This window comes from Phasianus colchicus, chromosome Z, assembly GCF_987193195.1.
Source record: "Phasianus colchicus chromosome Z, bPhaCol1.hap1.1, whole genome shotgun sequence".
In the NCBI taxonomy this organism is placed as follows: domain Eukaryota; kingdom Metazoa; phylum Chordata; class Aves; order Galliformes; family Phasianidae; genus Phasianus; species Phasianus colchicus.
The window spans coordinates 55,218,902-55,244,437 of NC_143476.1; the positions used below are offsets into that span (position 1 = coordinate 55,218,902).

General features: G+C 40.4%; 1 protein-coding gene across 1 annotated transcript; it reads left to right on the plus strand.

The window, feature by feature from the left end:
* The first annotated feature begins 1,078 nt into the window (after positions 1-1,078).
* LOC149912994 (uncharacterized) lies at positions 1,079-4,768 on the plus strand. The gene has a single exon (XM_090130775.1). The coding sequence runs from the start codon at positions 1,522-1,524 to the stop codon at positions 4,531-4,533; it is 3,012 nt and encodes a 1,003-aa protein (XP_089986901.1). The 5' UTR covers positions 1,079-1,521; the 3' UTR covers positions 4,534-4,768.
* The last annotated feature ends 20,768 nt before the right edge of the window (positions 4,769-25,536 follow it).

The window sequence follows — 25,536 nt, forward strand, 5'->3', positions numbered from 1 at the left end:
GAGACTAGGCAGAGCACATATGCATGTAGATTCATTTTATTCCTTTTTATTATTTATCCATCCATATATATACTACTTTCTCTTCAAACCAGGGATGTTTTCAAGATACTCATCTGTTAAAATACAGTTGATACAAAGGTATTTGATATTGGTTTTTTTCTGTGTGAAGTACTGATGTGATGGAACAAGAAAAGGATGTATTTCAAAGTATTGCTTTATATACTTCTGTCAGAACATTAATTATTCCAGGCATGTAAACACTAAACCTAAAAATTCCATTGATTCGAAGGTTAATTAATTTTGCCTCGCCATTCTTTTTTCACTTTTTTTTGAGGAAAAGCTGATTCACATTTCACTGAAATGTAAATTTTGGTAATCCAAGTAAAGTCCTTTCTTCACCCCAAGTTAGTCATAGTTCAGTAATTATAATGAAATTATAATACTGATAATAATTTATTTGAGTCCTTGGTGTTATTCAGACTAGAATTTCTGTACATTCTTTAAAGTCTTCTTTGATGTCTAATCACTGGGCTTAGGTTGTAGGCCAGACCTCCTGAAAACATGAGAAAGAACTAGAAACCCTTAGTGGGAAGAGCAATAAGCTACACAATAAAAATGTGTATGTGGAATGAAAGATTTTCAGGATTGGGTCTTCCTCTTCTTGCTTAACAGCTAGCATAGATGAGGAAATCTTGCACATTAAACCGTAGGCTTTTCTCATTATTTGTTTTAATATTTGTTTTTGCAAAAAGCACATTTAGGGTTTTTGTTTAACACTCCTAGTGGAGCTGCCTAGGTCCCATCCAGCCTGGCCTTGAGTGTCTCCAGGGATGGGGCACCCACAGCTTTTCTGGGCAGTCTGTGACACTGCCTCACTGCCCTCTGAGTTAAGAATTTCTGCCTAAATCTCCCCACTTGCACTATCTCTATCATGTATTATGTAAAAAGTCAGTCTCTTTCCTGTCTATAAGCTCTCCTCAAGTTACTGGAAGGCCACAACAAGTCTCTGATCATCCTCATGGCCTCCTCTGGACCTGTTCCAACAGTGAGATCTTAAAGGAAACTTATTCAGGAATTCCATTGAATCAATGTAGTAGGCGTGGCGAGGAAACGGTATGTGACGGGGTCAGGTTTCCTATGCTCAGGGCTTGCCAAACGCTGCCCCACAATAGGACAGCAGGTAAGCAAGGGGTGTGGACAAAGCGGGACAAGAATATTTAAGTGCCTACCACATTTTAATAAACGCCATTTTGCCTCACACACTCTGGGGTCTGTGTGAGCATTTGGCCCCGGCCCGGTTGGGGTCGGTTTCGCTGGCAAGTGGCGCCCTCGGTCGGCAGAGGACGAGCAATGAGAGACTACTACTACAAGTGGTGACCCCGACGTGATCTGCCTATCGAGGGTTAACCACCCGGCGTGCCCGTGAAGCGGAGAAGAGCCTGCGGAGTGGCGGCAGGTCGCTCACGGAAGACACATCGCGGAGAAGAGCCTGTGAAGTGGCGGCAGGTCGCGTGTGTAACCATGGAACAGATTATTAAGGTACTTTTGCAGTTTTGTAAGGACTACTGCGGCAAAAATACCCCTTCAAAGAAGGAGGTAGCCGCGGTGCTTTCGGTTTTAAAAAAGGGAGGGGAGCTGGACTCCCCTCAGCAAGTGCTGGATTCGGGTAGGTGGGATTCGCTCACCTCGGCTTTATGCCAACGCGCCATGAATAACCAAAAGGCTGCTGAACTTAAGACCTGGGGCTTGATACTTGGAGCCCTTAAGGCAGCTAAAGAGGAGGGTAAGCTTAAGGTGGAAAAAGGGGTGGAAAGGGCTCCGGGGGGCGGGTCTTTGCTACCTTGCAGTACTGACGACCAAAGCGTGGCGGACAAGATGGCGACGGTCGCCGCGGCGAAGGGCGGGGAAGAGGAACTCCCGACCGCATGTCTACCAACCGCTCCGCCCGCTCCGCCCCCGCCCTACCCTCCGCGGTCGTTGTATCCTTCTTTGGAGGAAGAAAAGGCAAGGGCGGGGCTTCGTCCCAAAGGGGGGAGGGACGGGCGTCTGCTGACTGATTGGGCTAAAGTAAAGGAGGAGGCACAAGACCGGGGCCTTGCAAACCCGGAGGCATTTCCGGTAGTGATTTCCGATGATGATAACCCGATCTGGGTCCCGCTGGACCCGAAAGCGATAGCGAGGGTGCTTGAGGCAGTTGAAAAGAAAGGATTGAAGTCCCCCCTGACAATGAACGCCTTGGAGACATTAATATTGCCGGGACCCCTGTTACCATACGATATTGAGAATCTGATGCGCATGATTTTGAAACCGGTGCAGTATACGCTTTGGAAGGAGGAATGGCAGGCTAGACTTAGACAAATGCTGGTTACAGCCCAGAATGATCAGGGGAATCCGCTTCACGCGTCTAACCTGCAGAGACTGACGGGTAGTACGCCGGGTATGATCACCGCACATGCCCAGCTTGCGGAGCTGGGGCCCGGGGAACTAATAGCCACTACAGACGCTGCCCTTGAGGCGTTCAGAAGGCTCGCAAGAAATGCTGAGCCGTCTACTCCGTGGACGGAGATTGCACAAGGTCCCACTGAATCCTTCCAGGATTTTGCGGATAGGTTGATCAAGGCAGTGGAGGGATCGGAGCTGCCTAGGGCAGTGCACGGCCCCGTGATCCTGGATTGCCTCTATCAAAAGTCGAGCTCGGACGTACGGGCTCTATTACGGGCGGCGCCAGACAGGTTCCACACCCCCGGTGAGGTCCTTAAGTATGTGATGGACAAGCAAAAGTCTCAATCATCAGTGGCAAGCGAGGTTGCTGCAGCGGTAGCTGAGGTGATGCTAGCGCATGGGGTTGCCGGGCGGCAGAGTCCAGATCGCCCGCCTGGGCCATGCTTCAGGTGCGGTCAATTAGGTCATTTCAAGGCACAGTGTAAGAGCAACGGGGGTATAGTGTGCCAAATGTGCGGGAGGAGAGGTCACACTGCACCGCAATGTAGAGCTCGTGGGCTGCGATCTCGAGGTAGGGGGGATGAGGGTCCCTCTTACGATTCACGGGATTCTCAGGAAAGGCGGGCTTTGGATCTAGGCCTGCCACTAGCTGCACTATCGTTGAGCTGCGGGGAGCGCCCCTTGGTGAAGATTACAGCCGCAATTACGGAGCTTCCCGCTGGCTCCCCAGGGCCGCGATCTATTTTCCTTACCGCCCTGGTGGACTCAGGAGCGGATGTGACGGTTTTTGCGGAGTCCGACTGGCCGCCCACGTGGCCAACGGGGGCCACTCAAACTATAGCGGGAGTGGGGGGAACTGCTCCAACGCGGAGGTCAGCCAAGCAGATCGAGATAATCGTGGTCAACAGAGACGGTTCCCTGGAGAAGCCCGTCCTGCTGACCCCGCTGGTAGCGCAGGTACCGGGAACCCTGTTGGGGCGAGATTACCTGCGGGGTGTGTCTGCTCGGATTCAACTGCAGGCCTTAATTGCCCGGTGGGCAGGCACAGATCCGCGGCTGAAGCCATACAACGAGACCTCTTGGACTGTGGTCAGTCCTGTGAACACGGAGGCTTTCTCCATTACTTCGGGTTATTGCGGGTATACCAAAAATGAAACACGGGTCTTCACAGGGCGCAATACAACCTGCTTGTCAAAGGGTGGGGTCCTTTCTAAATCTAGCGGTAGATCCTCATTTAATTGTACGGCAGTTTGGGACTTTTATGGGTATGGGTTCACTTTCAAACGGGGGGTCAACGAGGTGCTATGGAATAACAAAACGGCTAAGGCGTTGCCCCCTGGAATCTTCCTGATTTGTGGGGATAGAGCCTGGCAGGGCATCCCGCACAATGCCTTAGGGGGACCCTGTTACCTAGGGGAACTGACATTACTGTCTCCGAATTTCACGACATGGATGCAGTATGGCCCGAGCATCACGGGTCACCATCGTCGCCGAAAGCGTTCGAGCCCTCTCCCGGAGAATTGTAACGATGAGGTAGAGTTATGGAGTGCCACAGCACGGATATTCGCATCATTTTTCGCCCCTGGGGTTGCTGCAGCACAGAGCTTGGCTCAGATAGAACGCCTAGCATGTTGGTCAGCTAAGCAGGCGAATTTAACAACATTAATATTGAATGCGATGCTAGAAGACACAAACAGCATTCGGCATGCGGTGCTGCAAAACAGAGCAGCCATCGACTTCTTGCTCCTGGCACAGGGGCATGGATGTGAAGACCTAGAAGGAATGTGTTGCTTCAATCTTAGCGACCACAGTGTATCCATCCATAAAGCGCTGAAAGCCCTGCGAGACCATACAAAGAAGATCCAAGTGGAGGACGACCCCATCGGGGACTGGCTGAGAAGTGTGTTTGGCAGCTTTGGAGGATGGGTTGCGAAAATTATTAAGGTAGTTGCGCTAGTATTGCTCGCAATAATTTGTATTGCGGCCATTTTGCCGTGCATAATCATGTGTTTCCAGAATTGCCTCACAAGGATCATGTGGCAAGTTATGGACCAACGGATTCTGTATCACAAAACGAAGGAACAGTTGTGAGAGATGTACTCGCGTTGCGATCGCGCTGTTACGGGATATTCCTGAGCATAGGGAGGGGGAAATGTAGAAGGCGTGGCGAGGAAACGGTATGTGACGGGGTCAGGTTTCCTATGCTCAGGGCTTGCCAAACGCTGCCCCACAATAGGACAGCAGGTAAGCAAGGGGTGTGGACAAAGCGGGACAAGAATATTTAAGTGCCTACCACATTTTAATAAACGCCATTTTGCCTCACACACTCTGGGGTCTGTGTGAGCATTTGGCCCCGGCCCGGTTGGGGTCGGTTTCGCTGGCAAGTGGCGCCCTCGGTCGGCAGAGGACGAGCAATGAGAGACTACTACTACAAATCAAAGCCAGATGTGTAGTTGGCAGCTTCTGCATTCGAAACACAGCTTCAACTTACAAAAAATATTCAGAAATTGCAAAGCTGATTCTCAGGGAATTTTTTTTTTTCTCATTTATTTTATTCACAGTTAGTGTATTTGTGATTCTTTCTCTATTGCTAAGAATAAAGACAGAAGGGATAATACATCTATCTTTCCTAGAAATTGAGTTGTACATGTTGTAGTTTTGTCAATTTATTTCATACTGTTTCAAAAGAATAAAAACCAAAAAATTTCTGAATGATTCTATTTTTTTATGGGTGTAAAATGAAATGATGAAATAGTAAGGTGAAAGTTGCATACTGAAGATGGCATGGTTATTTTTATTTTTAATTTTGATGTAATAAATGTATACTAATTCATTATCTACCATATGGTTTTCAGCTCTGCTTTTGTTTTGATTGTTGAGTAGCATTAGTTTCTATATGTTTGCAGGAAAAATATTTATACTCCCCTCCCATAAGTAATTTATTTTTTACAAAAGCAGAAATTAGATACTTTATTAGATGTTTTATTTACGCATTAGATCATAATTTTTTAGATGCTCAATAACCTTTGGACTTTTTTGAGTTGAGATGCTTGCTTGATTCTTGGAAAACTTGTTAATTGTAAATAAAATCACGTACAGGTTTAGGAACACAATATAATTGACAGGAAAACCTTATTTTTTTTTGCTGCAGATGGAGTTGATGTGAAAAACCACTGCAACCACTGATATGCACAAGGAGCAGATACAAATTAATGGTGATCCATTGACTTAGCTGTCATATGTATGCTTTCAGCTACTTTTTAATCTCTTAAAATGCTGATGTTGATTGCATTTTTAGTTACGTAGAAATAAAGAATAGGCTGTCTGCAGTGACATTGGCCTTCACCTCACCTCAGTGAGCACACTGGAGTTGTCAGCCCTTATCTTGTTGCTAGACCTTTTGTGAGATCAGCTATTGTTTTTCAGCTTCTCTTTATGTTTTTGTTATATCTTAATGATTTCAGAAGGGAATTTGATCCCCTTCCTTAGGTAGCTATTACTGCAAAAAAAGCAGCTTAAACTAAAACCAAAGATATTTTTCTATTTGATATTGAAGAATGTGTAAGCTACTGCAGTGCACTCTTCCTTTGCCTGTATGGCATTTCTTGTATTTACAGAGATGCAGTAAATAAAACAGTGCTTTAAAATAATGAAGACTCATTTAGATTTTGATGAAATGCTGCAGATTAAACAGAAATCAGAAGAAAGTCATGTAGAAAATCAGTAACTTTGTTGCCTAAAAAAAGGTGAGAAATGTTCTTTGTGTCAGGGATCTAGGCAGAAGGCTGAAACCTGCCATTTCTCAGACTGTTATTGTAGGAATATGATTTGGGTTTTGACACTGCACAGGCTGACATTCCCACAGCTGGCAGAATGGAAGAGGTACAGGAGGAGGAGAAGGAGGAGAAAGGGAGAAAACTGAGATGTGAAGAGGAATGTCTGACTTCTGAACTTTTCCACTGTTGTATTTCCTGACTAAACTCTTAATGCCACAGAGATACTGCCAGTGTCAGTTATTTCTATGATCTGTTTCTGTGATCTGGTTGTGAGTCAGGCTCTACTAAAACATAGACTGTGTGTGCCATGCATCCCAGATGCTTCAGAATCTTTAGGAAAGTGTCTCACCTGATCATGAAAAAAAGAGACAGCATTCTCCTCTCTTGAGCCCTACTTTGAAATGTGAACTATTACTAGGCCTCTGAAAATGTCTGAACAACAAAGTGTTGTGTCACTTAACCCCACAGAATAAAACTGGTGGCAGATTTTCAGATCATAACTGGAATAGAAAAAGAATATTCAGTCTCAGGTAAATCCTGAGTAGCTGTCTGGATTTGTAGCTAATGTTCCATAAGCATCTTCCACAATACAGAAGATGAATTTCAGCTGAGATAGCTGGTGCACAGAATAAAAACACTGGAATTGTACTCAAATTGTATAGGTTGTTCCCAAAATGTTTGAGGGGTTGACCTTAGCTGAACTCAGGAAAGTGAAAGCATTGGATCTGACTGAACTCTGCTGACTGCTAGACAAAGGGAACATAAAATTTGACTCCAGAGAATATCAAGCTGCACCCACCTGGTGAATGATTTTTTCGTATGCAGCTTCAAAAAATTAGGCCTGTGACAGGTTAAGTAGCCATTATGCACAGAAAAAAAAAGTGACTTTCGCCACTCAATCTCTAAGAAGCACGAAAGGGCTAGGATTAACCCTGAAGAACACTTAGAGTGGAGAGGGAGAATTCAGCTACAAAATAATGAGAAGAGGCCTAAATCAGACCTCAGATATCTGCTATGCGTTGATTTGTGAAAGGGGCAGCTAGATGTAGAGGACCCCAATGCAACCAACTAGCCAAGGAGAGTGAAAGAGGTGCATGGCATTCTTCAAAGATCCCATAGCAGAAAAAGAAACCTTTATCTGGATCTATGTTGTTAATTGGGTTCAAACTTGGTCTCAAATGACCTGCAAGACCGGATAAACTTCAGGGGACTGCTAGGACACAAAAAAGGCAAAGCCAAGCACAAAAAAATCATGTGAGAAAACTAGCTGGAATTAAGATTGACCTAATTTTTGTGCAGGTTAGTTGGCTCTGAGTTTGACTTCAAACAACGTATAAAATAAAAGCAAGGACAATAATATTGACCATTGGTTGTAAAGCTGACCTTCAATAGATCTCTTGTCCTCGGATGACCTCTTTTAGCTAACTTGCTGGTATGTTGACCTAGCGGATGAAGCAATGCCAGTTTGACTTCAAGTGACACTTTCTATTAATTAGAGCTCATATTTTGCCTAACCTGACCTCTTGCTGCAAGCTCAGATGATTCTGCAATGAGATTTGAATATGAAGTTGACCACAAATGGATCTACTCAGAAAACAAGCACTGTGATTGAATTCTAATGACCTTTGAGCACCAAATTAGCACCTCAAATTACAACCGAAGCAATTAACTAGATCTCAGTTTTACCTTAAGTGACCTCTGGATACAAAAACATGCTGTCTGGCCTCAGATGAACCCAAACATCTCAGGTTCTCTTGTTGACCTCAAATGAACCATATCAGCCTAATTGGATCTCAAGTTGACATTAAATGGTTGTTCCCTCCTTCAAATGAGAACAGCATTGATCATAAATGACTGTTGTACATGCAATTGGATGTCAACTTGACCTCACATGATTCTATTCTTCAACAAATAACCTAGTTGACCTCAAACAGTGCCTTACATATATCTTGTGTCATGATGATGTCAGGTTACTCCTCTGGACAGCTTACTTGGATCTTAGGTTGACCTCAGATGATGTAATGGTGATTATCAGGCTCTCAAATTGACCTCAGATGATCTCTGAGTAGGAAGTAATGGCTGTGCTGATCTCCAGTGATCCTGGTCAGTTTTGTGCATTCTCAAGTTGACTCTGAAATGATCCCAGGCAAATATTTGAATCTCATGTCCATTTCAATCTTGTGACCACTGGACCTTCTAATTGGATTACTCCTGAAAAACTGTTGATCAGAACTTATCTATTTCCTCACTACTACTAGCCAAGCACACAAATCTGTGGACCCCAGGCAAACTAGAACCATGTTTTTGTGTTTGTTTTTTTTTTTAATTTTATTTTTATTATTTTTTTTTTTCCTGAAAAGGAACACAGTGCATCAAACTAAAGATGGTAGCTGACTTCAGACGACATCTGATCAACAAAATATAGCACTTAAACATACAGATCCTCTGTCTGACAGAAATTGATGTGGCACGTCTCACAGTAATATCCTTTAGTAGTAGTTGTGTGGAGAACTGTTACTTCAGAAAACTTCAGATTAGAAAATATGTTAGTGTTTGATCTCCAACAATCTCCTCAAGCAGAAAGCTGAGGTGGTGTTTGACTTCAGTGTATTTTTATGAAACTTTTCACTTTGTGTCTTCTGCCTCCACTACAAAATTGTGCCTCAGTAGTTCAATAGATTACCTCAGGTAACCCGTGAGTAACACATGAAGTAGCTAGACAAATATCCTATACCTGATCAACAGTCTGCAATAACAGTTAAATTATATCCACCTTGTTATAGTTTGGGGCAGGTGTGTTTAACAGTATGTCTACATGTGTAAATAAGTGAATAATTGTCCGTTTGGTCCCTACACGTATTTCTTGGGTATCATTAACATGAAGAGAACCTTCCACACTGAATTTGATCCTTACCAAATCGATCTTTACTGATCTCTGAGCTGTAAATGAGTACGTGCTTACAGGTTTGGCTGTAAATGATCTACTGAGAACAAATATGGATCTTGGGGACCTTACACAACCATGGTAGTGATAGTGGCGGTTCAGCTAATTTCATTTTAATGATGAGGGCTGCTCTGAAAGGAATGCTTTCTGTTTAGTTATGTTGGCCAATAAAGTCAGAGGTGGATATTGGTGACATGGCAGTAGAGACTGGGAATTCCCACCAATATTCCATTATTCTGTTGCCATGTGACAGATGGCAGCAGAGAGACAGTTTGACAGAATGGTGTCCGACCTGGAAGTGTCTATGAAGCAAAGGATTGTGACTGAACTCCATGCAGAAAAAATAGAATCCACTGATATTCATTGATGCTTGCTAAAAATTTCTGGAGACCAAACTTTAAATGTGAGCATAGTGAGGCAGTGGATGATGCATTTTAGCAGTGGTGACAGTGACAGTAGTTCAACTCAGCTGGCGTAGATTGTTACGAGTGTGGCATGCAGGCTCCTATTCATCATTGGTGAAAACGCATAGCTAATTGTGGTGACTGTGTTGAAAAATAGGGTTTTATATCTGGGAATTTGCTCAATCAGACAGTGCTATTGTGCTCTTTGTATGCAATGTAATTTCCATGAAAATAAATCAGAGACATTACTTTCAGAGTGACTTATGTATGTTGATTGCAAATATGCCTGTGCTGCTTGTGTATTAGTGCATGTGGCAGTATGTGGAGGGGAGATAGTGGTAAGGGTTGTGGCAGAGGGCGCATATTTTGTGCATGGACAGAGCTAAGGCAATGAGGTTTTACTGGAAGAACACCAGACCTTCTTTCTTCATTTGGTGAAATCCTAACATGAATGGATATTGATCTAAAATTAATAGACTTTCTGGAAAGCTACAGCTCTGATGTTTAAATTAAATTTCTGTAGACACATCTATATTACTATCTTTTAAGTACATAATAGATCATTATGAAACAAATTGGATAGGCTAAGTATGAGTACAAAATGGATTTGCTGTCTTTTTCCTCTGCATGAATATGTGCACTAATTGGAAACCCTGAGATTCCCAAGAGATAAGTCAGACAGCTGTCTCTTTACCCTGTATGTGCCAGCAAATTTCAGCTTTACCTTCCTACATTCTTGCTTCTATTTAATGAATTTAACAAAATTATTTATGTGAATAAAATTAAATTGTTTTGCTTTCCTCATCCTTTAAATATAACCATGTTGGTTCAAATCCACAGGAACAGTGAAGACACTAACACATGAAGTGTTTCTAGGATTTTAGGCATTTTTGACCACTGGGAGGAAGACCTGGAAAGACCCCTGGAAGTCAGGGAAGCACAATTTTTATTAATAGAGAGCCAGTGAATATTTTTATTTATCACCACTGACTTCCGTTATGTGGGCATCAGAAAATCTTAGTTTTCTTAGGGCTCTGTACCTTCATAGAAGAGTCTTGTTTTTGCATTATATCCTAGTTAAAGGAATCTTCTAGCATCTAGTCCTATAACCTTTCTTAGCAAGCATAAAAATTCAATACCAGTATTCACTTCAGTCTCAGACCACTACCCTTACTCTCACTCTTCATTTTACATGGTCCACACTATCATTTTTCCCCTTCTGCTTACTATCATCTTGTTATTCTGGGGCTCAGTCTAGTTGAAGGTGTTCTTTTAGTAATGTTTTCCATATTGTGCTCTCCTTTCTTACATGCTTCACTAAAAATGGTCTTAGACCTCAACACCTACCCACTAGTTTTCAGGCCCTTCCTTATCTCAATACCTCCATGCTATGGAGATCCTGGATCTTGTCTCAGCCTCAGTCACTTTTTTGAGCAGATGGCAAAGGGGAGCAGCAGGAGGGATTTTCTACCCCACTGTGAGAGCATGCACTCAAAACAACTATCACAGGAGCAAGCTGTCTAATGTAAATGCAAAGTTTTTTGCTCCCCTCTCACGGAGCTCCAAACCACCACGTTTTTTTTTTCCATGTTCTTTAGGAAAGCAAACTGAAACTTTTGACCACTATTGTACCACTTCAGCTATTGTTGCTACATACAGCTTGTTATTCTACAAAGCCAGACAAAAGGTTTGGCAGTCAGAGGTGGGCCACCATGTATCCAGAGGAATAGAACCCTTACCAGGCAGTACAGTTGACTGTCTCTTCTGGGTTCTCCCTTGCTATTTCTTTTTTTAAATCTGTTCCACTGGGGGATCACTGTCTTCCAGTCAATACTTGCTGTAAGTGGTATACTCTCATTACAAGCTCATTACTATATCCTTATCAAACCAATTTGTGTTTATTTAGGTGCTAAGTCTTTTCCTTCTCTTGTTTACTGTCAGGCACATATTTTGCTCAGCAGTTGCACTTGGCCTCCTAACACTGATGCTCATGTAAGAATGGGCTTGAGCAACAAGAAACCTCTATTACCTGTTTTGCAAAGCTTATATCCAGTTACTCCTCAGCACCATGTCTATTAAGCACTGTTTACATAACCAGTTACTCCAATAACCTTAAGTTTTGGTTTTCATTGTTTTTTTGTTATAAATAGCCAGAACTCAATGGTATAAACAGAAAAAAAACAACCAACCAATCAACCAAAGAAACAATAAAACCCTGACAGTGGGGTTTGGAGACTCTCACATCTGTTGTTAGGAAATCACATTATACATTACAAGTTCTGCACCTGTTTTTCATGGCATTCAATTTTGGGTACAAATCCCTTCCCCACAGATAAGCTCACTAAAGTGCCTGAGCTCAGCAAGGGAGTCTGCAGCTCAAGGGTTTACAATTAAGCTTGTAGGTAAGGGAAATGTGGGCTCACAAAGCGATCCATCCCTGCTTCTCCTCATAAAACTGAAATCAAGGGTACTGCAATGACATCTAATTGTAGCATGCAGGGACCACAACATGGAAGAAATTATACACAGTGCTGGTGCCAGCTTTCCAATTAACATTTGACAAATCTTGTAAAATTACCATTTATTTTAGCAAGCATTTGTGTTCCAAGAACAAAGCCAAACCAAACCACAACAAAACAAAACCAATACCTTGTTCCCCAGCTCTCCCCAGCACGAAAACCATTGCAAAATATAAAGAACTTTCTCAACTGCTGATGTTTACTATCCAGTTCAGGAAAAGACAAAAGTAAATGGAAATAAAATAATAAATAATAGGAAAGAAAAATGAATCGGAGGGAAAGAGGAAAGGATATTTTTTTTTCAGTATAACAGTTCTGGGAAGCACAGCTTTGCAGTTAGTTACACCCACCTGAACCCAATCTCTTCTTGTTCTATGACCCTGCTATTTCATTCAGTACCACATAAGTCTTCCAAAGCGATGATTTAATTACAGCTGTGGTATAAGTTATATCAGCTCCTTTTGTATTTTCAGATGAACTTATTGCAACAACTTTCAGAGTGGGACTACAGGGTTGTATTTGGAGCAGCTAAAGCTTACAGCTTGGATGACAAATGGATAATACAGAAGATAAATAAATTGATTAGAAAGAGTAGCTTGTATTTAGAAGAGGTGTTTTTTTTTCTTTTTTTTCTTTTTTCTTTTTTCTTTTCTTCTTTTTTTGGAGCTACAACTCAAAGCATACATAAAATCGAAGATTCAGACATAGCAGTAAGGCAAGTTCAAATGCTCTGCAAGACAGACCTGTAGCTTGAATCCTGCACGAGGTCCCAGGTGGACTGAACTTCTGACAGGCTTCTAGTTTTGCTAATGTCTCCAGGGTCTTCTGACTATCATTGTTGAGCAGCTGCCTCTCAGTAATTCTTGGTATTTGGAATAATTACCTCCACTTTTCTCCTTGGACTGGTAGAACTAGGCACCCCTTCATCTATGGGTTGCATAATGATATATAGATTGGCATAAAGTCTGTTCTAAAAGTAGTCATTCCCTCCAATTTTCCAAGCCCAAACTTTTGGAAAAATGTTTTCTGTGCAAGATGCTCTCTATAACAATGTAATGAGTACAGAGAGCTCTCTATGCTCGCTTCTTCCTACAAATATATCTATCTCATTTACTAGGTGAAGTCCTCTATTTAGTTTTCTGTCTTGAATATCCAATTTCACACTGTTTCCTTGATTACCTAGTAGAAAGTGAAAAAGTGCAGACACTGATACTGCTGGCAGTGTGCTCTCTGCTCAGATGATAAGGCATGAAGAGCAACATCCTTTCATACTGTCTTACTGTTCTAGGCCGTGCTGAAGTGGAACATCACAGCAAAGACAAAGATTCCTTCCCCTTCACTGCAATCTTAATTCCAGTCTCTATTTAGTAGCTGAATTCAGGTTAGTAAAAGAGATGGATTAAGGCATTGAGCTCCCATGCTGACTCCATGAAAGCTTTTCTTTGAAATTCTCCATTATCTGAACAGCTCTGTTAACCAAACCTATTATCTTTCTCCCTTGGTTTTCAAGTCGAGAAAGGAAAAGCAACTTCTTTAATGGCCCACAGATTGATGATTAACATTTTACATGTCCCTGCTGGTAAGTAAAAGAACTGCTTTGTGGACAGTGAAAATGCTGGAGAGAAGGAAGCGGGAGTCAACTTATGTTACTAAGTTGTACTGCTTCATTAATCACAATCTTTTTTATTGCATTGCTCAAAGCCAAATCCATTCAACTTCTCGGGAATGGATTAGATCAAAACCAAGTGCTCTTAATGCACCTTTGACATCTGGCCTAGCAGCTGGCTATCTGCTAATATTGTTCTTAAGAAGTGTCAGGAGCCACATTTACTGTGACCATTCTTGCCCTTCTGATTTAAGCTACTGTAGAGGGCAATGAATTACCTTAAAGGAGCTCCTCTGGAAAGCCCTAAGTTTTATGCTGGACCCCTGCCAGCCTCACTACTTCATGAGTATGAACAATCAGACAATTGAACTGATTTGACTTTGCCACTCCTGGTGTTTCATTGCCTTTAACCTTGGGATGTAATGATGGTAATGCCATGCTAAGTGCCTCTCCTACCAGGGGGAATAGGGTTTGTCGGCTCAAGTAGGGCACCCATTCTTGTTAGCTGAAAACTGTGCTGATTTGCAGTGAGGAGAAATAGATTGAGCATGATTAACACCACTTTGAATGCAGCTTATTTTCTTCTCAGGTCTTTGTAGGTAGGAAGTGCCTTGATATATTTATTTGTTTTAATTGTAAATTCATTACCAAGAAAACTTGGCTGTAGCTTTTTATTTCTTTTCTTTTCTTTTTTTTTTTTTTCCGCCCTCAGTGAGATTCTTTAATATCTACTGAAGACTCAATAATGTCAACCTGAGGAATTTGTACTCCCCTGCCTGCAGGCAGAGCAATGATGAGTTGGTTTGATTTTTGGTCTGCATTAAACATGGAGGCTATTGTTCCTTTCTGATGAAGGTGCTGTGAGAGGAGTTTTCCTTTCCTGTTCCTGCAAATTTAAGAAATAAGGTCTGGTCAGTGAAGCGTGCTAGTTTACATCTGTCAGGACAAACTATGGAGTACTCTGCTTTCCATATGGCATGGTGCCATTTTTCTTTCCTAGTTATTTTCCTGTGGCATCTCATGTTGTTATCTGCTTCTGACTTTCTTGACATGACAAGAACCTGTGAGAGAAAATGATGCAAGACAGAAGAGCAGTTTGAGTCTTTATTATAACTTGGCCCCTCTCAGACAAAAGGCTTTTGGCAGAGGCATCAACTTCCATCACAGATGCTATGGTCAGAAAGGGTTATTGTACTCATCTGTTTTGACTCATAGAAAACAGAAAACTCCAGCTATGTCCAGGTCACTGAGCGTGAATCTGTGTGCTTTCTGAAGCCTATACAAGAAGTCTGTATGCACAAGGAGCTTTTAAAGAATCTCAGAATTGGAATAGTTGGAAGGGACCTCTGGTGATCACTCAAAATGCCTGCTAAAGCAGATTCCCTACAGCAGTGGGAATAGATAGGCATTCAGTCAGGTCTTGAATATCTGCAGAGAAGGAGGCTCCATAACCTCTCTGGGCAGCCTGTTCCACTGCTCTGTCACCCTCACAGTAATCTTTACTTCGTTATGTTGAGATGGAAGTTCCTGTGTTTCAGTTTGTGCCCGTTGCCCTTTGTCCTTTTGGTGGGCATTGATAAGAATAACCTTTACACATCTATAAGCATTGATAAGATCCCTTCTCAATCTTCTTCAGACTTGTCATATTACAGCTTGGAAGCTTTTATTAATACTTGCTAGAAAATTTCAGCATGAAAGAGATCAAGGTGTCTTTGGTTAGTGCATCAACCTGCAAACTATATGGTGTAGAGGCCAGTATGCATTTATTGCTACCATTCCCATTGTTAGTAACACCCCCAAAAGGAGCCAAGAGGATGCTGGGAACCACTGAGACCTTAAATGGCTGCAGCTGTCTTCATCAGAAGACAAGGACCATAGATATAATTAAATTGTTTTATAGAAGAATGAATAGCCTGATGGAAAAAATTGATCCCAAGAACACAGACCATCTTTCCCTACTTGAGAAGGTGGGTGATACTGGGGAACATGTGTGGTGGCTGAGCCTAATCAGAGGGAGGGCGAGAGATGATGCTCCCTCCATAATGTCACTGCAGGTCCAGAAGCTGAGCAACTCAGGTGCAGTGATGTGCTCTTCTTAGGAGTCCTACCTTACAAAGGGATGTACTGTGGTAGCAGTACTGTGTCAACTGGCAGCTACTGGCTTTTGTTGAGAAGAAGAAAGAAATTTCCATGGAAAACGTTCATCTCTCCAATCTCTCTTTTCCACACAAACAACACCTTCTGAAAGCCTACTGTTTCTTATCAAACAGTAATGAATGTTCCAAGAATTTTTACAATGCTAGAATGAGTCCAAGTTTTCAAATACTCAGCTACTCCCACTTGGCATCTATTTAGGTGCATCTCAGTTATTCAGAGGAGGAGACTCAGTGCAGCTGGAGTTAGGGCAGGAATCTGAGGACACAGTAGTGGATGTGGCAGTCCTCTGAGGAGCTCCTCGTTCTGAGGAGGTCCAAATTCAAACTGAAACTAACATGTGGAAGAACTTATTTATGGTAAGGGTGATGGAGCACAGGAACAGGTAGCCCAGAGAGGTTGTGGATTCTCCTTCTATGGAGATATTCAAGACCAGTCTGGATGCTCACTTGTGAGATCTCTTGTAGGGGACTTGTTTTAATGGAGGGTAGATTTGATGCTCTCTTAAGGTTCCTTCCAATCCCTGTGATTATCTGATTCTGTAGGTCAGCTTTCACAGCAAGGGGAGGATGAGAGACTTCTTTAGAGTACTTGAACTGCTTTTACGCCTGAACTAGGGTGCAGACTCCATCTGCTGTTCAAATTTAGGAATGTTGCACCAGTGGCATCAATGAGCCAAGCTTAGACCTGACTGTCACATGCTGCACGTGTGTTTTCTTATTTTGGAGACCAAGGTGTTAATTCTGGAACCTTCCCAGGTGTTTTCATCCATAGTTCCTAGCTACTGTGCCTGCAGCACATGCATGGAGGTATTCAGCTGGTTCTAATGGGGAGATGATTGTTTCTTTCTTTTAGCTACAGGTGAATGATTTTCAGGATTGCTATTAGAAGTACTACTAATAGAAGTATTACTGTATAATTACTTAATGGCATCATCTAAATTTCGTGAGGTAAAATTTAACCTAGTTATAATGAATACTATTTCAAAGCCTTCTGTTTTCAGCCAGATTCTGTGTCTGAAAGCACTGCTTTGAGGGCAAATAATCAGCAACAACACAAAGACCTAGAAACTGAACACATTATATTCAACCTTCTGGGAACAACACTGCGTCCAATTTTGTTCAATATCTTCATAAATGATCTGGATGATGGGATTGAAGGTATTTTCACTAAGTCTGCAAATGATACTAAACTGGGCGGTGAGAAGGACCTGACATGGCATCTGATGACCATGCCATCTTACAGATAGACCTGGACAGGCTAGAAGAGTAGGCAAGAAAGAATTGCATGAAGCTTAACAAAGACAAGTTCTTCACCTGGGCAGCACTATCAAACAGTAGGCTAGAATCTCTGGGGCTGGGGGGCTGCTCTGCTGAGTGGGATCTCTGGTCCTGGCAGACAAGAAACTGAACTCGAGTTAGCAGTGCTGCATACAAATCAGATCCTGGGCTGCATCCACAGGGGCATTATTAGCAGAGATAGAGATGTGATCATCCCAATCTGTGCTTGTCAGTCTGTACCTGAATTACTGCATCTGGTTTTGATTCACACAATTGAAAAAAAATAAAAAAAAATGACACAGACTGTCTGGGGAGTGTCCAAGGAAGTGTCATGAAGATGAACAGAAAACTGAAGAGCCTGCTCTGTGAAGAAAGACTAAGGGAGTAAGGTATTTTCACCCTAGAGAAGGGATGGGAGCACCTCATTACACCATTTTAGTACATAAGGAGTGAATACAAAGAGTACAGAGATGATGCTCACAAGGAGCCACGTGGAGAAGAGAAGATAGATGCTACCAAGCAATAAATTTCATCTGGATATAAGAAAAATTTACAGTAAGAATAATTGTTTATGGGAACATTCTCAGGGATGTGGTAGAATCATCTTCACTGGAGGTTTTCAAAATGCAATTTTATTGCTAGATAATCTCATCTAGACTCCCTTTTCCCATGAAATACAGGACTTGGTCATCTTTCAAGGTCCCTTCCAACAAGTTTTGTTCTGTGATTCTGTCAGCTATGGGCTGGAAATTTGTGGTTAAACTAGAGTTCTCAATAACTAAGAACAGTGACAAAGGACCAGCACATGTGATGATGAAAGATAATAAATTTCCGACCTGCTCTGAATGTTTCCTTGGCGTTGTACCAATCTGCAAGCTGTTTGGCCAAAGGCAGACAAAAATCAAAATTCAACAAGCAACCCCTTGTCTTACAGAGGAGTTTATTTGTATACTGATTGGGCTTGCACAGCCAGTGTCTGGAATCTATATTTCAGTAGGGCATTTTTTTAACTGAAATAGATTGAATTTATATACAAAATGGCTAGTGTTTGGTACCAGCTATAAGTACTGCTGGTCTATCATTATTTTACTTTACATTTGAAAATATGTAGTTTATGTATGTATTTAACTAAGTTTCTTGCTTGTAGTGATTTTTTCTGCCTCCACTTCCATCATTGTCAAGTAATGTTACTGGTTTAATTGGAGTAACTATGGGTTAAAACTATAAAAATAGCACATTTTGATTTTCGAAGGGGTAAATCTTTCCTTGTTTCATGTGCTCCTACTTTCTTACAAATATTGACCAAGGGAATCCTTTTGACCATTAAATAAATGATTATTGATTTAAAAACTATATAAAAATAACATAATGGTTGCACTCAAAAAGTGATTTGATGAGAATCTTGTCTACTTAATGCTGTGAAAGCATAATTTCTATGAATTCTAAGAATGAAACAGATCAGCACTCCTGCCTGTATCTCTCTGCAAGAGACTGGATGAAATGTTTTTACAATAAATTGATCTTTCCAATAGAGGGCAGTGTGTCAGCGACTCCCTATGTTGCAGCACTGCCGTGCAAAGGAGAAGGAAAGAACGTTACAGAAGCTCAGAGGTCCACGTTCAACGCAGCACTGTCAAGAAATTATCTTGGGAAACAGCCTAAGTAGATACTGAAAAAAGCTTTTAATGCCTCAGACTCTTCTAATGGACACCAACTGTTAGTTCAAGCTGCACTAAATTGTGGTCTGTAAATTTAAAATAGAAAATTTAGGGTTATTCTCTGTGCTGTTGTTGCAAGCACTCGCGTTCTTGGTCATATTTAGTAAATCACACTGGTTGCATACAGACATTAAATGACTGAAAAAGTTTACATGGAGCTTCTATTATTTGCCTTCTGTGCTTTTTGTCCTAACCTTTCCATGGAATATCATACAAAGAGACTTTAAAAAAAATGATAATGAAAAAAACCCAATCAACTGTATATACCTCTCAGGAAGAGAACATTAGATCTGATACTATTTAATTTTCTCTTTTTGTGCTTATTAGCATCAGCTGCAATTGACCTTAAACAGCTGTTGCTGGATAACATCGCTTTCTATGGGCTGAAGGTTAAACGCTTTTGAAATCACAAAAAATTTACTTGATTGTACTCACTGAATATTTTCAAACTTAAACAAAAATGACAAATTAGAGTTTTTCTTTCCATGCAGAGATTTTGAAATCCATTGGTTTTGTTCAGGGATGTTTAGAGGGCACCTATTGTAAAAGGCATGGTACTTTACATCTCATTGGAGGTGTAAATGGAGTCAGTTCAAGGAACTGGATATACATTTGTATGCAGAATAGAAGGTTACAGTGATTACACTGAATCCTGATTTACAAACAGCCACACCTTCTCAGGGAAGTTTTTTTTTTTTTTTTTAGTGATATGATAGTATTACAGAATTTTCTTTTGAAGATGAAAAATGTCATTGCAGTTCAGACTAACTTATATAGAACCAGTCACTCTGAGACACTGGAACAATAACTCACTTCAGAGAGAGGCAGAGTGGGTTTTATTAGTAACCCAGATGGCAGCAAGGGAGTGATGCAAACATTGCCAAGACAATCTGTGCTTATTTGATAACATCTGGAAACCTTATAGTAAAGATGAAGACAGTGCTTACACCTTAAAATTGCCAAGAAATAGATAAATAGATATACAGATGCCAAATCATCTGCTTGCCTAAAATGACAGGAATAATAAATAATCAGAACAAACCTCTCCAAAAAGTATTTTTTAAGCTTGGTGTTATGTTCGTTTTCCAAGAGCCCTCTCAATTAGCTGTCTGATTGTTATCATTTAGTTCAAGAAGAGGAATATATTAATTTCTTAAAGTGGCATTTTTTTTTTTCTGCAGAGCTTTTGGGTGGTAAAATATTCTGCACTACCTGAAGTTGCTTGGATAGCTATATACGGATGGTTACTTAAGCATATGTCTAGGTCTAAGCTCATTGGAAGAGCTATTGATTTCTTTGGATAGGGAATAAGCTTAACGGATGCACACAAGCTAATGCCTCAGACTCTACTGGGACTCGTCAAAAACATGGTCTTCAACCTCTCCTCTGTTGTAAGGCAGGGAGAGAAGAAAATGGATAATCATAAAGAACCCTTCTAAGGGACAGAAATAGCAGAGAGCCCCTCTATTTCCCTGTTTGATTTACCCTGCAGCGTACTCTTGGCAATTCAGTAACTGCAGCAGGCAAACACAAAGGGAAACAAAAGGGAGAAATCCTGTATTACCCTGCACCTCTGCTGGCAGTGTCTCCAGGAACACTGACATTTCTATTGTAGTGAGAAAACGTGCATGCTGATTAGGGCAACATGGCCTTTTAAAGATGATGAAGATAAGATGTCTCATAACATTATCATGTCCCCAGCAACCCTCTTTCCTCACGTTTGATGTTAACAGTGCTACTGAATAGTTTGCAGTGCCTCAGCAGAAATGTAGGGGCCCATTTACAGGCCCAGTCAATGAGAAATCTGACTTCTTGTTGGTAAGAAAGTAACGCCAAAAGATGTCTGCTAATACTTCAAAGCCAAAAACTTCACAGTGTTTGATCTTCAGCAATTACAAGGACACAAAAAATATCCTAAACCTGTCCTTTGCTAGTTATGGGGTCATTTAGAGAAGTGCTGCAAAGCCAATCAACTGCTGCTGTGATTTTCGTGGCTCCTTCATTGTAACTGAATGCATTTTTTATTTCCAAATTTAACAAAAACAGGGGGATAGAGGTCACAGTTTTTAAAGCCCTCTGATAAAGGATTTTATTAATCTAAAGAAATGCCAGACAAGCTCAGCATTTGCTCAGAATTGCTATTGGTTAATTAGTTGAAATGGAAGCAATGTACACATCAGCTTTATTAGGGCTGGGCTGAATCTGATGATCATGGAAGTAATCTCTTAAGCTCAGTACTGCATTTATTTTGTGGGGATTTTCAAGGGAAATCACAACAATTATTTCTAAATCACAGATGGTGCCTGATCTGTTTACTCTTACTCATGCAGCGTTCCAGGCTTTTGTATGAAGCATGTCTGCTACGCGCTCTCTATGGACGCCTAAATGCCAGATTGTGTTTCCACTGGAGTTGCCCTGGGTTGTCCAAAGAGTCATGCATGAGAGACCTGAGACCTTGAGGAGCAGCGGGCAGACATCAAGCAGGGTACCCTTGTGCAATGTGGACAGGACCAACAAACCTCTCTGGCCTGCTGCATCGGGCCCTTACAGGCATGTGAAATATTTGCTCTGATCTTTGGAGAACCATAGCTACACATGGTTTTAATGCATGTCTGTAAGAGGAGATAGTTTTTATTAGTCTGTTTAATATAACTGAGATAAAACCTTCTGAATTCAGAGTCCCTTCATCTAATTGAACCTTATAAGTCTTCTGTAGGTCCTGTTTTTCTCATATACACAGACCATTGTGGGTACAATGAAACTACTGCATATATAGGAAGGTAAGCAAGCATCTTCCAGGAACAGAAGCATGGCCCATAACACTAAAATTACCTCAACCTTTCATGACAAAGAGGCACTTTACATCAGGAACTGTACAGATTTGTCTATCCTGCCAAAGGAACATTCAATCCGGTTTTCAAAAGATTCCTCTTGGGACAGAGATGGGGAGTAGAGGTGTAGAGTGGAGGCATATGAAAAGTGGGAAGAGGCAGAGAAATTGCTGAGCCAGACTTTGATCCACTCAGGCTAAATGCTGGACAACTTTGGGGATGCTTATCACATTTCATGAGATCGTTCCTGTTGTGAAGATGTTGCTGAAAGTGCACGGTAAGTGCTCATCAGATGCATCCATCTCACAGCATGATCTGGAAGGCTACATATGCATGCACATGTAATTAATTAAGCGAATAGCTGTCAGTGTATAATCCTTCTGGGACTGACAATTGTTATCTGATGTCGTATTGTGTAAAGCATTTCACCATCGTGCTCCTTGAAAACTTATATTAATATGTATCATCATCTATCTTCAAGAAACTGTCATGTGCAAAATGTGTAAGACAAAATGTGTAATGTGCAAAATGTGTAATGTGCAAAATGACGAATAAAGCTGCCGTGAGACTGGGCAGTGGGGCTACACTGACATCGAGCTGGCATTATGGAATAGGGGACCATGCCCTGTAACTCTGTTTTAAAATAACATTCTTTATGTCTCCTCTCAGTGCTGCTGACTGTTGTTTGCCAATTAGTGCCTATGACAGCTTGCTTGCCTTTCAAGAGAAGGTATTTTACTATGTCTTTTCTTCCTAGACAGGTAAGAAAGTTAGTCTAGTCTTAGAACATCAAAGACCAAAAGAGAGGAAATACAAACTACACAAAATCTGTTTGTACTGTTTCAGAATACACTGTTTCTGATTTTCTAACTTAAAAATATACAGGTTAATATGAAATAATCACCTATGATATTGTAGCAGTGCTTGTTCAAATACCAACAGCATACTTATCATAGAATTCTGTATTTGGAACAATTTATTTCATGCGAATAGTGAACTGCTCATCTTCATGAAGTCTGAAACATAGATGCTCATGCATGTACTTATCATTACATTTATATCGGATGCAAAATCTCTGGATAAGTCTTAAATCTGTAGGACTTGAAAACCTAATTATGCTAAGATGCACTTATGGCGTTTCAGCACCTAAACTTGCATGCTTACAGTGTGATTTGAGAACATTTAAATACATAGCTGGCTTTAAGTTTATGCTTAGCAACTTCGAAATGAGGCCTTAGATATTCTTTCTGAATTTTCTCTTGCTTTGAATTTGGGCTCCTAAAATTAAGATGATTGTATATTTGAAAGGTACTAGCACTTGGTTTTATCTTTCATTATTAATTACTATTAGAAATACACAAACAAAAAATAATCAATGTATTTGTCATTTCTTCTAAATGCAGTACCTTTTTCTTAATAGGATAGCCTGTTGTTGTACTGTTGTGCAGTATGCAAATGTCTCTGAGTCTTTTTTTTTTTGTCTTCTACTATCTGAGGCTTTCGTTAAAATAATAGAGAAATAAATGAAGAAATCTAACAATTTACATATTCAAAAATTGCAGCTGTAATTTAAATTGCAAAACTGAGCCACTTTTGGAGCAACAGTGGAGAAACATGCAATACTTAATCTAATAGGCTAAGAGAAATCATGAAAGTGAATATAGACTCCTTATGTTTAGGCTTTTATTTTTACTCCTCTCTTTTGAAAATGCATACACAATACTTTTTCTTGACAGATTCAGCTGATTTAAAGGGAATTGGGGGAAAAAAAAACAAAACAGGTTTTATTTTCTTATGCAGGTTTTTTTTTTTTTTTTTTTTAATTTTCTTCAGCATTAAAGAAAGGAACTTCATCAACATTGATTGTCATTTACAGAAAACATTCAAAAATCATGTGTGCATTATTATGGAATGCTAACAGTATTGAACTAATAATTTACATGACATAAAATAAGACAAAAATCTATTACATTCTAAAGCAATATAGAAACTTTTCATTTGACAGGAATGCTGGTCCTAGGAAATTTATGACAAAAAATAAAACCCTCAAATGGTCACTTTCTAAATGAATCAGGCTGTAGTTTTACTCACATACACATAAATTAGGTCTGTTATATTAAACAAGGGACAAAGATCAGAAGAAAACTGCAGGTGTAAAAACACTGTGTGAACTCCTGGCTTCACAGAAATCAGTGGGAGTTTCGCCATTGGTTCCAGTGGAACCAGGGTTTCACCCAGTTTGCCATTGCTTGTTTGTGGTTTTTACTTTTTGCATCTACAAGCCAGTTAATACATTATAGTTATTATACAATTAAGCTTCAGAAAAAAAAAAAAAAAAAAAAAAAAAAGACTGCGAGGCATTTGATTTTAGAAATGAATTTTCATTCTGCTTTTCAGAGTCATTCATTTTGTTATATGCATTTTCTTTGATTGTTTTGACAGGCAATGCAACTCTTGTGCGTTACCAACAGTAGTAGAAAGTGGTTTGCAAGTAGCAGCCCCACCACAATTCAAATTAAATTGATTTAGAACAATATAGCTACGGCCAGGCACCAAACAGCTCGAGGCCTGGAGATCTGGTCTTAGCATCTCATTTCACTCTAACAAAATGAACTGGAAATAGAATAAAAAAATTAGATATTTCAAAGTGGGAAGTATATGAAAAATCAGTTTCTCTCATAATCCTAAATGCAAGGAAGCATTTCCAGGGATATTTCAAAAAATATTAGAAAGTTTCATTTAAATCTAAATATCTATTTTAATTACGTTTTTTCTTTTTGTACAAATTGGTAATCAGAAAATACTAGCCATTAAAGTCATGGGATGCAGGAAAAGCATCCAAACAGTTTTTGTGTTATTTATGCTCCTGCCTGTGTTTTTATAGCTGTTGATGAACTGGACACAATTTCTTTCTCTATTACGATCTTTAAAACAGGTATCTGGTGAAGGTCAGTTATGGCTTCGGATTACAGCTAATCAGTGACCCGACCACAGATTTTAATAAGCAATTAAAAGCATACAAAAATATTTTGCTCCTTGGAAAGAAAAAATTGTTTCTACTAGTATAACCCATGCCAGAAGAATTCATAAAAGCCGTAAATTGTATGGAAACATTAGTAGCTTAAGCAACCTTTCTTCAAATCATATTACTCAAATGCAGTCTGCAGGTATTAATACAATTCTCACTGTACAGACTCACTGGGAGCAGGTTTGAATGACAGCCCCATCATTTTTTTTTTCCCCCCATTACAAACAGAAGTATACACTAAACATCAACAGCTGGTCAAAAGGCTTTATCTATTACAATCAGTTTCCATAAAAACTGAAGAGTACAATACACTTATAGGAAGCAAGTACATTATTTGCTCTTTGATGTTTTTCCTCTTTAAAAAAAATCATTACAAAGTCTTATGCTTAAACAGAGACATAGAAAAAATCAGTGTATTCGCTGTCCCCAGTTATATACAGCAAAAATTACAGAGACAGCATACATAGTATTAGACCTTCCACAAGCATATATTAAAAGTAATTACATTTGAAAAAATATTTTATTTGTCTTCTACATTTCTACAATACGTACTCAGGTTTCTTTCTTCTTGTTTTGTTTGTTTAGTTTTTAAGTAACTTTCTGTAGTGTTAATCAGATGAGGCAGACAGTGCAGTTGTGAAATAAGGGATTTCGTTGCTATTCTGATTCTTAATTTATTTATACCATCCATTCATTACAGCCGGAGTAATTAGTTTAACATGGGAATTATCTCACAGCGATTAGCATAAGTCTGAAAATACCCCATGCGTTCGATTTAGCTGGGTGTGTTGATAACAGCGTACTCAGAGTTCTGTTGTGCTTTACTCGTGGTCA